Source organism: Rosa rugosa, chromosome 4 (genome assembly GCF_958449725.1).
Source record: "Rosa rugosa chromosome 4, drRosRugo1.1, whole genome shotgun sequence".
Taxonomy (NCBI): domain Eukaryota; kingdom Viridiplantae; phylum Streptophyta; class Magnoliopsida; order Rosales; family Rosaceae; genus Rosa; species Rosa rugosa.
The window spans coordinates 31,725,424-31,743,631 of NC_084823.1; the positions used below are offsets into that span (position 1 = coordinate 31,725,424).

At 39.1% G+C, this 18,208-nt stretch overlaps 1 protein-coding gene across 2 annotated transcripts; it reads right to left on the reverse strand.

Annotated features, from left to right (window-relative positions):
* Positions 1–509: 509 nt before the first annotated feature.
* Positions 510–6,229, reverse strand: LOC133706658 (alkylated DNA repair protein ALKBH8 homolog). Of its 2 annotated transcripts, none has more exons than XR_009844656.1 (7): positions 5,877–6,229; positions 5,034–5,135; positions 4,871–4,957; positions 3,926–4,051; positions 3,228–3,518; positions 2,937–3,016; positions 510–1,009 (listed from the first exon to the last, which is right to left on the reverse strand). XR_009844656.1 is itself a non-coding variant. In XM_062132202.1 (7 exons), the coding sequence occupies exons 1-7, from the start codon at positions 6,180–6,182 to the stop codon at positions 953–955; spliced, it is 1,035 nt and encodes a 344-aa protein (XP_061988186.1). In that variant the 5' UTR covers positions 6,183–6,229; the 3' UTR covers positions 510–952. The 2 variants fall into 2 exon arrangements, 1 of the variants encoding a protein (XP_061988186.1); XM_062132202.1 differs by having other exon boundaries at positions 2,937–3,002.
* Between the last annotated feature and the right edge of the window lie 11,979 nt (positions 6,230–18,208).

Sequence of the window (18,208 nt, forward strand, 5' to 3'; positions counted from 1 at the left end):
TAAACACACGTGGAGAAGTCATTGTAAATGCCGCTGTACAAGGCAAGATTCAGGAATCAGTCGTTCATATAGACAAAGAAACCCTTAATTACTCTCATCTTTTTGTTGTACTTTGTTTTTTTTTTTTTCCAAAAGTTTTTAAGCTAACAGATCAGTTTTTGGATTATATTATTTTGATAATATAATGCTTTGTTCATTCTTGAACCAGATTCATACAATGTAAACTAAATTCTGAAAAATTCGTTTAGCGCATATTTTTTGTTTCATCTAAACACATCTTGGCTGGTTTTCTGAACCAAAAACTTAAAACTGAACATAAAAAGATCAAAATACAAAATCTACCCCGTGGCATCGCGCGGGTTCTCTTGCTAGTACAAACTAAGACAGATGTTCCTTGAGTGAAAGACTAATTTTCTTTAAAACACTGGTAAATCTTTTACAAGAACAACGAGTTTTTTTTTTTTTTTGAGAGAATACAAGAACAACGAGTTATGTTCACTTTGTTCATATTGTATATATTGGCAAAACTATTTCTTCTCCTTTCACTACTTGTATAATATTGATCATAATACTAAACTCTGGAGGCTCCACTACAAAGTTCTAACTACAACAAAATAACACACAAAATAGGATACATATGTCTCTATCAATAAGAAATCTATATTTCATTCCATTTCCAATGGCTTTTTACTCCGAAGACCAGCAAGTAACTTGCTACATGGATTGCCATTTCACCCACCCCGGTTTAATCCAATAAAGTTGGTAAGTGACTTTTCAGTCACTAAAATCCTCCCTACAAGGTCTGAGCAACCAACTCTAAAACTTCAACAGCCGAGTCATGTCTTAGAAGATCAAAGAATGAAATCCACCTAATGAGATATCGCCACGTCAACCATCTCCAATAATGATGACAAGATTAAAAGCACCGATAACTCCAATCAACATGCCCTTTTTATCTCTGAGAATCACAGTATTGTGGAAATTCACATTGGCAAGGAGTTGTTCTGACCTGCAAAAGCATGAAGGTAGTTAGTATACCTTGATAAAATCAATTACTAGAAAGCATAGAAGAGACAATGGCCAAGCATGTGACTATCTTGAGGCACCAAGCAGTTAGTTCATAATGCAACTACTATGAACATAGGAGGAGGCTCAGAAAACAACAGAAGGACTGGAAGCACTATAATTCGCATACGCACGGCTGTTTTTCAGTGTACTCAATAGAAGCAAATAATTCAGTTGAAGCTCTAGAACCACAGATTCATCCACTCTTGCAGCATTTTCAGTCATCTTAATCTCAATGAATCACTTGGCCCAGGAAATAGTTTCTGTACACCAAGCTACTGCTTTATCTCATAGCAGAACTTGCTGTGTACTAGGCACACAAAAGGTTTGGCAGTAGATCTAGTGGTAGAGGGAATTTAGCCTCATACCCAATACGAGAGTTCCACTCTCGTCCTTCTCAGAAGGACATAGGCCCTCTTTATTACCAAAAAAACTAGAAAAAGACAGAAGATTGATGTATACAACTTTTAAGTTATGTATGCTAACTTTGGAATTCTAGTTAGGACAATGGGTTGGTTGCTACTGCATGCAAACACTGGCAAAGATAGGTGCTACTGTGTGTAATAGTGCCTCCTGTTATTGCAAAACTGCCAAACATTATCATAGTAGTCGGTAAAATCTAGTATGAGTAATGTTGGAAGGAAGTTTTAATCATTGTATTATCTTTTGAATTACATATGGCTTGGATCATTTGGTTTCATATAGGAGATGCACTAATAAATCTGCTCCAGAGATTACCTCTCTCTCTCTCTCTCTCTCTCTCACCTGTAATGATCAACTACGTATCTAAATAAATCAGCCTCTATTAATGACAATCCCTTTCAAGCTGGAGACAAGATGTTGAAAACTCCCAATGTTCTAAAAATTGAACTTGATATAATCCCAATGAGACAAAAAAAGATGACTGGGATACTGACGCCACTTGAAGACATAAATCTGCTCTCTTTACAATCCTGGAAATAAGCTAATTGAATCATTTGCACCAAAACCAAAATGCAAGCTAACAGGCCTCATTCAAACTTATTCCTCATGATCAACTATAAAGCTAAATGAACCAGCCTCCATGAACAACACTTCGCCTCAAGCTGGAGACTAGATGTCCAACTCTCATCATGTTGAAAATCTAACTCAAACACTCATGAGACAATATCTACACAAGATGAGAATTGACATAAGATCCGAGCAAGATAAAATGAAATATATGACTAGTACACAGAGAAGTCGCCCATTTTTCTCCTTGCAGTTGGGAGCATAGTCTGTGATACCATGCTGGAAGAAAATTTGGTAATGGTGATTATGTCAAAATCAACATCCATGTAGGCTTCAACTTGATTACCAAACTAATCCCTAAACCCACAACTATGTTTTACATATCAGAATAATAGAGCATAGAAAGATAATAAGAGGATCTTGTTGAGAATCATAATCCTAGAAAGAATCCATATCCGATCATATTGAAGTCCTAATTCAATTCAATCAATTGGAAGGAAAGTTAAATATGCAGATTGTTTCTTATCAGAACATGATCAACTTCACCCTTTCAGTGAGATTTAATCAGCTAATGAACTTTTCAAGATTTCAAACCAGGCTCAGATTAATTAACCCGAATTACCTAGTTAAAAATTTATGCTTGTGTTTTTTCAGAAGAAAAAGAAATTCAAGCTTCTTGAATCATGTTCCAAACACCAAGAAATTACATGAGCAATTAGGATATCATACGTGACAGTGCAATGTTCTTAAGATACTGCATAAGTTGGTTTTTTTTTCCTGTAAATCATCTTTAAGGACGCATGTGTAGCATAACCATGATGACATCAAATAAGAATCTCCACATTGGCAGGCAAATATAGACAAACATCAAAAATATGCACCTTACGAAATGTGAAAGACACCCTCCTTGAGCCTCTTCTGATCACACTGTCTTTTACCTTGTCAATCTGTCAAACAAGCACTATTGAACTGTTGGCATAATGGATATAGAATAACAATGCTCAATTAGTGCAAGAAAGAGTAAGTATGTGTGTAATTAATGTTGATGCCATGTATGACTAAACATGATTAACAGTTTCAACATATTCTTACAGCATGTAAAACAGTTTAGGCAATTAGTAGAACAAACTCAGGACACAACGAGTTGATGATTCATAAACCATGAAATATACCTTATGATGTGGAATGTAGTGATGCCAAGCATAGCGTGCCTCTCCAGATAATAGTAACAAAGACCGAGGGGGAAGATATATAGCCCTCCTTAAGAAATTTGAATTGTTTTCAGAATTTTCCGTTTCGATATCAATACTTGAGGAAGTTCTAGGTGGCCGGTCACCTTCAAAGTATCTTCTGAACTCCATGATGCAAGGCCCTGCTAACGAAAGGCTGAAAATTAATCCCTCAAAAGCAGAATGGGTATCAATATGTGGGGACAAGCCCACCCCAGGTGGATACTCATTAACCTGTAATAATAATATAACAATCTTTCTTCAGTCTTAAATGTATATCATGGATTCATGATCCAATAATTCATCATCTGTAGACATATAGTAACTAACAATGAATAGATAACAGCGATCTTGTTTTATCTCATCCTAACATAAAACTAATAGCAAGATCAGAAACAATAAATCATCATCTGAAGACATATTGGTAAATAACATACTAGATAATAAGGATCTTGTTTTTTTTTTTTTGATCAAATCAACAACTTAGGTACAGCAACTAGCCTATTGTGGGTCAAACTCACGACCTCCCACTTACAAAGATCTTGTTTTATCTCATTATATAAATTAACTAAAAAGTAAGATTTACATTCTCGATTGACAGAATTATTCAGAATAAAGCGTAGAGAAGCACAATTGCTCACCGTTAATTGGTCCAAAGCTATAGTTTCAACATCCTCGCGCTTCGGAAGCATAGATATTCTTTCAAGTATAGGGGGAACAAATGCTGGAAATTCACCTAAATTCTTCTTAGAATCAACATTCCTTGTCTGCCAAAGAAGTATGAAGATTGAATCATACAGAAGGCTTGGATAGTCATTCATACTCCTAAAATAAGAGGATCATCGTATATCTGGTAACCCTTTAGAAATTAGAAAAGTAACAGAAGGCTAACAAAATATTACAAAACGAACAAAAAACGAAAAAGGGAAGAACCAAAGTTCACTTTGGCATTCCATTGTCACTTCTCTCCCTTCCAAAGAGACAACTTGTTTCATAGTTTATGGTTGATAAGAGAGTTTGGAAATATTGAGGAACATCTGTTACCAGATCAAGAGTGCATAACCCCAAGCACATGATTAATTTCTGATCTTGTACTTCCAATAAACTAAGAAATTTTTCTATGCAATGAACAGGATAAAATTTCTAAGTCTTCTTTATAGGCACAATGTCAGCAACATCCCAGGAAATATCTGACTTTCCACAAATGTCCCTAATCTTTCGACCAATTTCCAAGTTATTGCTCTATTTCATCCAAGATGGAGAAACTCATGGAAGTACAGAGTGAAGTAAAGAAATCCGTAAGCCATCTTCACATGTACTATGTCATTGTATTGTCAAAAATTTTGATACATGTCACTAAGATTTTGCTCTGTTGCAAGTATGAATTCTCATGCAACCGCAGCCTAGATTACAGAATTCCATTTAAGTATTAGGAACAGCTTCCGCCCTTCCCAATATATGGGATGAGTACATGTTAATTGTAATGACTAGTTTTCAGATGTTTTGTAACTAATTTAAATGCTTGTGTATATTCAAAATGTAGCTGATGACGAACTAATAAAAAGTCTGTAGTATTCGAATCTTACCTCATAACAAAATTCATAGCCATAATGCTGAACCCTTCTTTTTGCAAGATTTTTCCAAGGCCTTTCATCAACTGCTGCAAGGAGCTCCTAAAGAAACCAAAGATATACATAGATATCTGAATAACATATATAACTTAGTGAAACATATACAAGAAACAAATACCTCCTCTTCTTCAGCCGTGACAAAATCGTGGAATAAGTAGAGGCCAGGAATATTCAACTCCGAATCCAGTAAAGATGCTTCCACAGAGTCATTGACTCGACCCTGAAAGACATGATACTTATAAACGTGAGAAGAAACTGAAGAACATACACTCACCACAGAACTCAATTCATCTATCCAAAATAAAGAAGCACCGACAAAAGTTTCCATATGAAGATTTATTGATTCTAGAAAAGATGAAATAAACAGCCTCCTACAAGTTTCAAAAAAAAAAAAAACTTTAAACATCATTTCAAGCCAAAAGTAAATTATCCTGGAGCCAGAACCATTCTTCGAATAGACCTAGTAATCAATCCAATCACAACTTTCTGCATTGAAATGCAAGTCATAGCATTAAAATGACAAACAATACGACATGATACGATGCAAATTTCTTCAATAGGATCACAAACTATCTCCTACTGCCCTCAAGCAAAAAACACTACATTTCACTAAACACAATCCAATCATATCATAAAAAGAATTAAACTTTGATGAACTAATCGAAAACCAAACTTGCCGTCAAGCAAAAAAACACTACATTAACTAAACACAATCCAATCATATCATAAAAAGAATCAAGCTTTGATGAACTAATCAAAAACCAAACTTGGCCTCAAGCAAAAACACTACATTTACTCAACGCAATCCAATTATATCATAAAAAGAATCAAACTTTGATGAACTAATCGAAAACCAAACTTGGCCTCAAGCAAAAAAAAAACACTACATTTCACTAAACGCAATCCAATAACACCATAAAAAGAATCAAACTTTGATGAAGTAATGGAAACCCAAACTCACCAGTGAGGTGGGTTGAAGAACAGAATAGCGAATGTGCAAGGTACGACCCCCGAGGTGAGCACAAGGGCGGCCATGCAACGCATTCAAGGCGTTCTGGGCAGAGGCCTCTTCAGCAAAGGAGACAACGACACGAGCACCGGTGTCGTCGGCTGCGTAGACGCCTTTGACTTGACCGAAGGCCCCAAACGCCGAAGCAATGGCGTCGTGGGAGAGTCCCACGGCGGGCCCACAGTTGGCGACGAACAGGTTGGGGCTCAACTGCCCTTCTGGTGCTCCCTTCGGACGCCCAAATCTCGCCAAACCCATCAATGCTATGCTGCTACAATTTCCGCCCAATTTTGCTTTTTTACCCTCTATTTGCTCATGTAGTGTTTTATGGGTAATTTATTAACTCTCAAAGAAAAAAAATCTTAGGTTCTTGATCATTTACCCAATTTGAGCTCAATAAATGTCAGCTTACTTTAAATATAAAAAGATAAGTTTGCCCTCCAAATAATTAAAAAGTCATTGGAGACTTCGCCAAAATCCGGTCACCAGTTACCGACCGGAGGTTCCCAAAGAGGTCGCCGAAGACTTTTATTACCCCTCAATAAATCCCAATAAATTTTTATTGCGGGGTAATAAAAAGTTTATTGGGGGGCAGTAAAAAGTTTAATGGGTATTATTGAGAGGGGCAATAAAACTAGACGTGGGATTCCGGTCACCGGTCAACGGATTCCGGCGGTGGATTACCAGATTCAGGCGGCCAGTGAAGTCTCTCTAAATGACAGGGAGAGAGGGCAAAATTGTCCCAAAAATAAACAAAAAACAATAAAAAATAACTTAATTGGGTATTAGGGCAAAACTTATGTAATTTATTGGGTAAGTGGGTAATCCTATAAGATGTTTGGACAAATGGGGTTAGTGTAGCTCAAATTTGAGTAAATAGACATTTTTACTTAATTAAATACAAATGCTATTTAATTTTCATTGGATAGCATTAATCTTCATCTTCTCCACCCAAATTTGTTTTTATCTTTTTGCTCCTTCCTTACGATTAATTCGTTACTCAATTCACAAAACCATTAAATGTTAACTTTATCAAAATCTTTGCAATACCGTTTGTGAACCCCAACTCAATGAAGTTATCAGAAAGGGTCATTACCTAAGTAAACCCACATTTTCAAGTTATTTAGCTACAAATTTTTACCAGTAAAATCATTATTAACTAAACCAATTGTTAACCTTCTGAATAACGATTTATGGAGAACGTTGTAGGTACGCCTTCTCGAAGCGATTGTGTAAGGTATAGCTTCTTTCATTAATCAACGATTGAAAATACTAGGATGAAACAAATATGCCTAGAGGGGGGGGGGGTGAATAGGCTATTCTCGCAGAAAACTTCCCTTCAATTCAAAAACGTATCAGATAATACTCAGGATTGAAATACAGGTATGGATCCCAAAACAGCAGTAAGATAACTAGGCAATCAAGATAATCACAAACACACAGCAACCAAGAGAGCAGAATTGTTTGCGCAGTAAAAACCTCAAAAATGAGGAAAACAACTGCGGGGCCTTTAAGGTTAAAGACCCTAATGAAAACAAATCACTAGATGAAAGAATACAAGTTCTTTACAAACAATCCAAAGCTCTGACCTCGGCTTACTTACTAGACACACTAGTAGATTGTCTGATCGTGTACTTGTAGATCTTTACCACCTTTGAACTGTCTTCACTTGTTGATAGGTGCTGACCTCAACCTTCAACCTTGTACGCACATCAACGACTCCAACTGACCTCGAGAGCACTTGATGTGAAGAATGTAATGAATGATGGATGTGTTTGACTCAATGATCTACTTAAGCATGGAACAAGTAGTTCATAGACTCGAATTTGAAGCACACGGTTTCTCACAAAAACAAATGAAAAATCTTGACTCAATAGATGCACCAATTCTTATTCGGCTCAAGGTTCCCGATGAATGGTTGAACACGTTGTATATGTATATCAGACTCCCCCTAAAACCTTGGACAATAAAGACTCCAAAACCTAATTAACTCCTAATATGGAAGGAACAAATCATAAAAAGATATTCAACAAGTAAACCCGATTCTATCCTTAATGAAGACGATACGTCTTAACAGCACAAATTATGTAGTGAAATATCCTTTTAAGACGCAACTAATGAATGTGCAAAAAACGTGAAAAAGAAGACATAACATCCAACGACCTGACCTGACAGGGATTGCAGAACAGATTGCAATCCCAGTATGCATGTAGATTGAACTTAATAAAACCTGATCTGATAGGGATTGCAGAACAGATTGCAATCCCAGTATGCATGTAGATTGACCTTAATGAAATGCAAATGCATATGCCCATACCTGGAGTGCATCGAAGAGTCAGCTGGAGCATTGTATGATCATATATCACTTCCAGTTTACACTTGATAACTCTAGCAGACCTATGATTCTAGCTTTTGTATTAGAAATGCCAACATACATCAAACCTATACTAACAACGATTCAACGTATACCATACGTTCTCATGCATATTAAGGATCGGGGCATTTCATTATACACCCAATTTCTAGAAAATTTAATGGAAAAAACCCACCTATTATTTCTTTTCAATCTAGCAAATAATTACACAAATTGCCATAATTTAAATCTGACAAACATAAGTCAACTAGCAAAATTAATGTCATCTTTAAATACCTTAATTGTAGAACTTTTTTATTGGCCCCATTATTATCGCAATTTTCATTAAATTCATCATGATTGCTAGAATTATGGATCTTTTTTTACATAATTTTCTGAATTCAAAAGTTATATAGATTGAAGTGAATGTGATATTTACTTTTTGATAATTTAAACTTTCTATTTTAAAAGTAACTTTCTGTTTTACTTGCAACCTAACCTAAAAGTAGAAGTTTAAAGTTTTTAACCCAACTAATAGATTGTATTTTTTTTTTTAAATTACAACCTAAAGATTAGACAGGTATGTTTAGCTAACTTGATTTCTAGAAATTTTCATATCAACCTATTTATTAGAATCATTTTTAACATCAACCTCTTTCTTAGGTACTCTATCATTGCGAGTTGACCATGTTTATTAGGTTGAAAGTCTCTATATTATACCTATATGTGTATACCTATATAATAAGCTAGGTACCTTTAAAAAAAAAAAAAAAAAAAAAAAGAGGATCAAAGGGTTTCACTCCTGCCCCCATGGTGACTCGAACCCATGACTTCGTACATAGGTAGTGGGTGCTCTAACCACTGAGCTAACACCACTTCGTACCTGATCATCAAAACACTTTTTCTAGTTAATTTGATTTCAAGTATGTATCTGATATATAAGAGGTTTCTTTTTGTTTTTTTTGTATGACACGGACACCTCTATATTACAATCTTTTTTTTTTGTATCATACCTCTTTATTAGGTTTTCTACTATATTATACCTATGATCGTAGAAGATACGATCTTTTTTTAGCTTGAAGGTTTATGGTATTCAAGCCTCACTTTCATCTAATTACTTAGTAGGTAAATTAGAAATGTAGTAGTTGAGAGTAAAAAGCTATCATGAGATTAATATGACAATATACCTAAAAAGAAAAAGAAAGTAATCCAAGAACAAGATACATACCTTACAATTAGAAATCTTTCGAGAATATAGAGAGGCACCAAATGTGAGCCTAGGAGTGAAAACACAATAACAAAAGCTTTTTTCCCATTTCTTGACCCCATCTTGAATCCTTTTCTTTTCTTTAAGAACATTTCTTTAGTTGTTCTTCATAGACACAAGCGAGAAGTATCATACCTGCTTGCCCCTCGCCCTTTCTTTCAAGCAAGAAAAACATTTTCTCCCAGTGATTGAATCAAAATCTCTTTCCATCTTTTGACTTGACCGAAGGCCCCAAACGCTGAAGCAATGGCGTCGTGGGAGAGTCCCACGGCGGGCCCACAGTTGGCGAGAAAGAGGTTGGGACTCAACTGTCCTTCTGGTGCTCCCTTCGGACGCCCAAATCTCGCCAAACCCATCAATGCTGCTACAATTTCCACCCAATTTTGCTTTTTTACTCTCTATTTGCTCATACAGTGTTTTTTGGGTAATTTATTCCTGTTTTTTACTCTCAAAGAAAAAAAAATCCCTTATCCACCCAACAAGGCAACAACAGCAAAGCTACAAACCTTGGGTTCTTGACCATTCACCTAATTTGTTGGACTCAAATGTCCGCTTACTTCACTAAAAGATTTATGTGCCCACTTACCCTATTTAAATATAAAAAGATAAGTTTGCCCTCCAAATAATTAAAAAGTCATTGGAGACTTCGCTAAAATCCGGTCACCAGTCACCGGCCGGAGGTTCCAAAATAGGTCGCTGAAGACTTTTATTACCTCTCAATAAAACCCAATAAATTTTTATTGAGAGGTAATAAAAATTTTATTGGGCGGCAGTAAAAAGGTTGTAGGTACGCCTTCTCGAAGCGCTTGTGTAAGGTATAGCTTCTTTCATTAATCAACGTATACCATGTTCTCAGACATATTAAAGATCATATCATTTTACCAACCAAATTTTCAAGTGATGCAAATTGCAAATAAAACATGCTTGTTTGAGATTGAAACCTTTCTATTTGCCAAGCAAATAACATTTGTAGGACAACATTAACAAAAGTCACTAAAAATTAAAGAGAGAGAGTATGACAACTATTTGGAAAACTAAATGTAGATTTATGCATGACGAGTAACCTAAAATTTACTTGCAATGTAAATACTTCATGACCAGGTATCAAAGAAACTCATAACACTAAACATACTTTATAGCCATGACATTAGATAACATACCTCTAGAATAGGTAACCAATAAATCACATAACAATGAGGTATCTAAAACTATATACATCTTGACAAGGTATAAGAAAAAACTCATAGCATAATACAACCTACCTCATAACCATAAACATCACTAAATCTCATACTTTTGGAAAAGGTAACCAATGAAACTCATAACATCATAAATATAAAATAAAAAGGCCAATAGACATTAAATTTTTAGAACTTGAAAGTCATGCCTACTACCAACCAGTCTCTCATTCAATCACCAGAGTCATGGTCTATAAGGTCCGCCACTTTCAGCTCTTCAAGGCCTTCAACCATTCCTAAATATGGTTTAAAAGTATAAGGTTTTGGGAGCCAGGGGTCATACCATACAGAGATATCCGATTTAAGCAGTTCCACGCCCTTAATAAGGCTCCTCCAAGCATAAGATTCCCCTGAATTAACAACCGCCAACAAGAAGTGACCATTAGGGAAATATTTTTCTTTCAGCGTTCGTGCCAGCAGGGAGTCTAGAGTCCGAAGTATGCACCAACCTTGCTTAGCAAGGAGTGCCTAATTGAACAGCTCCATATTGCGAAAACCCAGCCCACCTTCATATTTTGGTACACACATTTTATCCCAAGCTAACCAATGGATTTTCCGACCTTTGTCAGAGTCTCCCCACCAAGATTCAGCCATGCAATGATGCCTTTCTTGACAAGAGAGAATCTTGCGTGGGGCGGACCGCACGGACACGTGGTGGGGAGGACCAATCACTGCCCAGCAGAGGGGTGTTTTGGGTATTGCACTTTAAGGAGCAGGGGTAGTTTCGGAAAAGATGAAAAATTTCCTTTCTTCTGATTGGCTGGCCGTAAATCCACGTGGTGGGGAAACCCCCACCTAAGAATTTCTCTCTTGACAAAGGTATTTAAGAAGCTCGAAACAACTCATCACATACGTTGGTACTGTTTGTACCACAGACTTAATCATCAACTCTTTACCGGCCAAGCTTAGGGTCTTATCTTTCCAATTCTTCATCTTATCTCTAGTCTTCTCCATTATAAACTGGAATGCTTCCGTTTTCCAGTACCTCACCTCAGTGGGAAGCCCCAAGTACTTGTCATGTTTGTCGACTCTGTTAACCCCAAACACAGCAGCTAGCTCCTCTTGAAACTCCAAACTAATATTCTTCTAGATGTGTTACGTACGATTTGATTGTAATCAACTCTTTTGAGTTCTAATTTATGAAGTTATTTCCTTAATTAAAAAAAAATAAAAAACAATAGAGACAATTGTTTAAGGAAATCTCTCTTTTATGTGTTTGGCCCAAACTCTAGGTTACTTGACCTAGTGGTAATAGGGTTAAATTAGAAGGATCTAGATTCCTATTCAATGTACGATTACTTTCCTTGTACGATTGAGATTCTATGCATTGTAATCCTCTATATAAAGAGACCCCTATTATCAATGAGAATACACAACAATTTCATCTCAATTTCAGTTTCTCTACAACACGTTATCAGCACGAAGCCCTAACCCTGAAACAAATAGCCAAACCTTGATTCAAGAAGCTAAAAACCTTGAATCCGAATACAAAACCTTGAAGCCTTTTCTGCCTCCACCTCACACATTGAAGAACTCGATCCCAGGAGTCCAGAACCGGCGGCACCACCCCACGAACCGGCCGGAAACCCACCGAACCGGCCACCGGAAGCTCCAAACAACCCTCATCAAATATTTACCCGGTTCACCACCTTCCGGACTTCCGATTGCTACCAAATTTTTCCAGCAGTAGCACCTCTGACCCAGAAATCCAGAACCGGAAGAAATTCCATGAAAACCGGCCTAAAACTTGCTGAACCGGCCGCCTGATCGTCCGGCAGAAAAACCGGCAGAAAAGAAAAGAAAAAGAAAAGAAGAAGAAATAAGTAGCCCAGCCCAAAAGGAAGAAGTCAAAGCCCAGCCCAAGGGTCAAAGCCCAGCCCACTTACATCAGCCTGCCAAGTCAGCAGCCACCACGTCAGCATCTGGACCCACTGCCACGTCATCAGCCGGACCCCATCGCCACGTCAACAACCAGACCCACACTGCCACGTCAGCAACTGCATCAGCCTGCCACGTCAGCATCAGTCTGCCACGTTAGCAACCGGTGCCACATCAGCATTGCCGGTCAACGCCGGTCAACCTTTTTCCAGCCGACTTTCGGCCACTTTCCGGCGACTTATTTCGAGGTATTTTTTACTAAACGTTCCCGTTTTTTGGAGTTTTTAAATTCAATTTCTCTTCTTTTCTCGGGGACTTTCAACCTCCCTTCTTCTACCCCCCTTTCTTCTTCATAGGGGAGACCAAAAGCCGAACTGTGGGGGTTCGTGCTCACTCCAAGCTTGGAGCTTGTAGAGTCCTCCAAACTTAAGAGTTTGTTGAGAAGAAAACGATCGACCACACACATCATTGTTTCGATCTAATCCAACCCCTCTTGGAATAGAATTTCTTGGAAGCGACTACGCCCGGAAATTCCTAATTTCTTGGAAGCGACTACGCCCGGAAATTCCTAATTTCTTGGAAGCGACTACGCTCGGAAATTCCTAATTTCTTGGAAGCGACTACGCTCAGAAATTTTATATGTTTTCGTGGTAGCCTTTCACGCTCCGAAACTAACCCTAATTTCTTGTTCTCTTTCAGGATGAGTAACCTGAACAAATTGGACTTTGCTCCATTGGGAACAACTGGCTCTTAATATCATAGGTGGGTTCGTGATGTCCGCCAGCATCTCAAGGCCGATGGAATCCTGGATACGATTCTTGAGCCTAGCCAGGACGTGCTAACTGTTGAGCAAGCTCAAGCTTTGGAAGCAAATAGAGCAGCCTTAGAGGCAAATAAGGCGAAAGCCATCATCCTAATGACTCGTCATATGGATGATTCGCTCCAGAACGAGTGTATGAATGAAGAAGACCCCAGAAGGCTGTGGGTCTCACTCGAAGAAAGATTTGGCAACGTCCGTGACTCCTTCCTTGCTTCCTGACCTAGAAGTGAGATGGCATAGCCTCCGCTCCTATGATTTCAAGTCAGTTCTTGACTACAACTCGGAAGCACTTCGCATTAAATCCTTAATGGAATTCTGTGGTAAAGAGATCACAAATGCGATGTTGATTGAGAAGACTCTCTCTACCTTCCCCGTTTCTGCATTGATGGTTGTTAAGAACTATCGAATTGATGTTACTGCAGGACGGATCACAAGGTTTCATGAGCTCATTGGAGCTATGAATGTCACTGAAAAGTATGACAACATCCTTGTGAAGAACTATAATTTGAGATCCGTGGAAATAGAGCATATTCCGGAATCCAATTATAGTCGTGCCCCTAAGAGAAGGCGCCAAGAGCAAAACCCTAACATTATGGATACTTCTGGACTTTCTGGTCCATATAATCGCTCTACTTGGGAAGGTAATCGCCAAAATAGGCGAACACGGAACCGAAGAGGTCAACGTGGAAAGAGAGAGGGAGGCAACGCCTCTGGCCATGTTGGTGGCTCCACCAACACTAAGAGCCATCTTAATGACGCTTTCAAAGCGCCTCAATCAATGGAGTTTGAGCAAAGAGATGTATGTTCTCAATGTGGAGTGTCTGATCATTGGGCACACATTTGTAGAGCTCGTGAAGAACTTGTCACCGCCTACAAAGCATATTTGTGAAGCAAGAGAAGCTCACTATGTAGAACAAGAAGATCAAGAAGATGATCTAGAGTGAAGGGTTGAAGACTACGAATCTGGCTGGGATCAATAGATCGCCAATTCTGTTTAAGTCTTTATTTTCCAAGAGATGTAGGCAATTGCCATATTATTTTTGTAGTAGATGCCTATGGTTTAGCCTTTCTTCAAAGTAGGCGTACTCAATGTAAATGTGATGTCTAGGAAGGTTTTGAGATAAGTGGTAATTAAGCGAGCTTTGCTCCACCGACATCTCCCTACTCACCTGGTCACATTTGCGTTGGAATTACTTAAAGAAGTTAGACGACTACCATTGTTTTGCATTAGCTAAGCATTTGGATTAGATTCTCCTAATGGTTAAGAGACAATGATGTACTCCGTTGGCTTATGAATAAAATTTTGAGTTCTTTTCATTATGACTCCATTTTGATTCATGAGCATGTTACTTTGTGACTACGAATAGCCCAAGTTCTCTTTGCCAAATGGCACCTTGATTAATGTCACAGAAACTCTCTACGCTCCTAGGGCAACTTGCACCTATGGATAGCCAACGGATTCCATGCGAAAACGCATGTAGAGAACAGAAATGAGTTAATTTGCAATGCCTCTAATGATTGCGAACGAATGCGCATCTTAGAGAAGTTTATGTGTCTCTCTAGTGGACTCTATGTCACTATTCGAGCTATTAAATCCAATAAAGTTATGAGAGAAGATCTCTTGGATTTAGACACATATTGGCTTTGTCTCGACATGATAAATATTGGCTTTGTCTCGACAGGATAAAGTCACTCTGGTCATGATATGATGATCCGTCTACTAAAGACTTCACATGGACACCCTCGAGCGAAATGAAGCAAAAATCAAAAATTGGTTCCTGGACTTAGCAAGACCGCAACAATTGCAGCATCTGGCGCTGCAGCTGTCTTGGGGCGCCATATGGCCGCCCAAGTCCCTTGTGACAACGCCATATATGGCGCTACCCATGGCCATGACGCCATGGATGTCAATCCCCATGGTTATAACGCCATGGATGCCACTTCCCATGGTCATGACACCATGATGGGTGATGTAGTCACAAACTTTGCTTCAATATGCGTTTCAAACGCTCAGGCCCAACCAAAACTCTCATTGGTTGCTTCTAAGGCCTCTCGCTCATTTTACAAAGCCACTTCCATAGGAAAATTAGGACTGAGACCGTCCTATGCAAAGGATATGAAAATACTCATTATGTTCTTACGTAGAATCCGTAGGGATTCTGTGGACTGATTCCACCAACTTGCGGACGTTTAAATATCTCATGATGTTGGTTGATATGCCAACACGCTGGTCCCGTGTTGTGCCATTGTCCACCTGTAATGCTGCTTATGCTACACTCCTAGCACATATCATACAACAACGGGCTCACTCCCCGGATCATCCTATTTCGTCAATTGGACTTGACGATGCTAGAGAGTTTACATCGAAGACTTTCGATGATTATTGCATTGGGACTAATGTTGGACATTATATATATTCCCATGAACACACCCTCATGGTCTCGCGGAAACTACTACGATGGTAGTCCGGACATTGGTAATGCGCACCAATATCCGCCTGAGGTGATGCAATATCGCATGCAGCCATGCTAATTCGTCTACGACCTACCGCCACTCAATGTCTCTCTGTGTTACAGCTAGTGACTGGGTACAAGTATTTTGTACTTACGCACATTTGAGTGAGCCATTTATGTGCCAATTGCGCTGCCACAGCTCACTATGATAGGTCCTCATAGACGAATGGGCAACTACGTTGGATTTGAGACTCCAACTATCATCCGCCACTTAATGCCCTTGCTAGGCGATCTCCTTACCGCTAGATTTGCGGATGTCACTTTGATGAGACAGTCTTCCCGTCGTTAGGGGGAGATACGAACACGAATGTTCAACAGGAACGATAGGAATTGTCGTAGTCTGTCCCCACTATGTCTCATCTCGATCCCTGTTAAAGTGACGAGATCACACAAACATGCTGCAAACATGCCTGCAAGGATGGACGTACCTACGAGAGGACGTAGCGCCACCCTACATAGAGGTAGGCATGGCGCCAACGCCATAGAGAGTGGCACTCTGGCGTTACAGGCCATGGCCCCAGCTAGGATGCATGGGAGACCCGTGGGTTCGAAGGATACTTTGGCACATTCCAATCCTTTGATCATCGACACTCAAAATCCGTCTCATGGGTATCTTCCGGGTTATATGGTTATTGTTGGGGGATGCCTCAACGTCAGAACCTATTCCTGAGAATATAGAGCTCTATGAAACTTACACTAGTGTACATGAGACGTGGGATAAAAACTCCATCATAATTGATGATGTAGTCACGCATTTCGTTGCGCATGAGTTTGTTGAGTCCGATGATATCGAACCACGCTCCGTTGATGAATGAATGCCAATGTAGAGAGATTTGGCCTAAATGGAAAGATGCGATCCAGGTTAAGATGGATTCTCTAACGAAGAGGAAGGTTTTCTGAGCTAGTGATGCCAACACCTCCTGACATAAAACCTATTGACTAATGGGTCTTCGTTAGAAAGCGTGATGAGAAAAAGAGATGGCAATCTCGCCTTATGGCGCAAGGCTTCTCACAAAACGCCCTGGAATCAACTACAATGAGACATATTCTCTCGTAATGGATGTCATTGCACTCTACTACCTTGTCAGTTTGGTAGTTTCCGAATAACTGAACATGCAGCTTACAAATGTGGTCACTACGTATCTCTATGGGGATCTAGATACGGAATATACATGAAGGTTCATGGTGAACTTCATTTACCCAAGTCAAGTGGCTCTAGACCACGGAGCGCGTTTACAAAGAGGTTGAAACGCTCACTAAAGTGACTACTTGATTGGGAAGGGATATGCCCACGCGTTTCCATAACAAGTTTAGGATTCTATCGCGGTTCATGTTGGACATGATCTTCATTAGAAACCCTTAAAGAGTTAAGGGAAACCGCTGAACATTTGAAATCCGAGTTTGAGATGAAGGATTTTGGGAGAACACGATTATGTCTCGGTTTGGAACTTGAGCATCGTGTCGATAGATGCTTAGGAATTTTGACAAGGTCAAGCCTTCAAGCACCCCCATGATCGTCCGTAGTCTTGATCCTGAAAATGATCATCTTCGTCGAAAGGATGATGACGAGGATGTGCTAGAGGCAGAAGTGCCTTACTTAGTACAATAGGCGCATTATTGTACTTAGTTAAATGCACAAGACCGGACATCTCATTTGCAGTAAGCTTGTTAACTAAGATATAGCTTTGCGCCAACGCGACGCCATTAGGATTGGTGTAAAAGATATCTTTCAGTACTTGAGATGTACGATTGATATGGGTTTGTTCTATCCCTACAGAGAGATGATGGATTCGGACCCATCACACACCAGGAACGCCGCCAACACTGGCCTGCGTCCCCTCTCCCCATCCCAAAACGAAGTTAGCGTTTTGGAAGGTTTTGCTGATGCTGGGTATCTCTCTGACCCACACAAAGGTCATTCCCAAACTGGTTAAGTGTTCACCATGGGTAAAGACTGCGATATCTTGGAGGTCTACAGAATAGACCCTAGTCGCTATATCTTCGGACCATGCAGAGACTATTGCTCTTCACGAAGAGATTCGTGAATGTATATGGATTGGATCCATAATTACGCATGTTCGAACAATTATGGTTTGAAGTCTACCATAGATGAGCCTACGAGCATTTAGGATAATGCAGCTTGTTTTGAACAAATGAAGCAAGGCTACATCAAAGCGATAACACCAAGCTTAATCAGCAACAACAGACTCTCCTC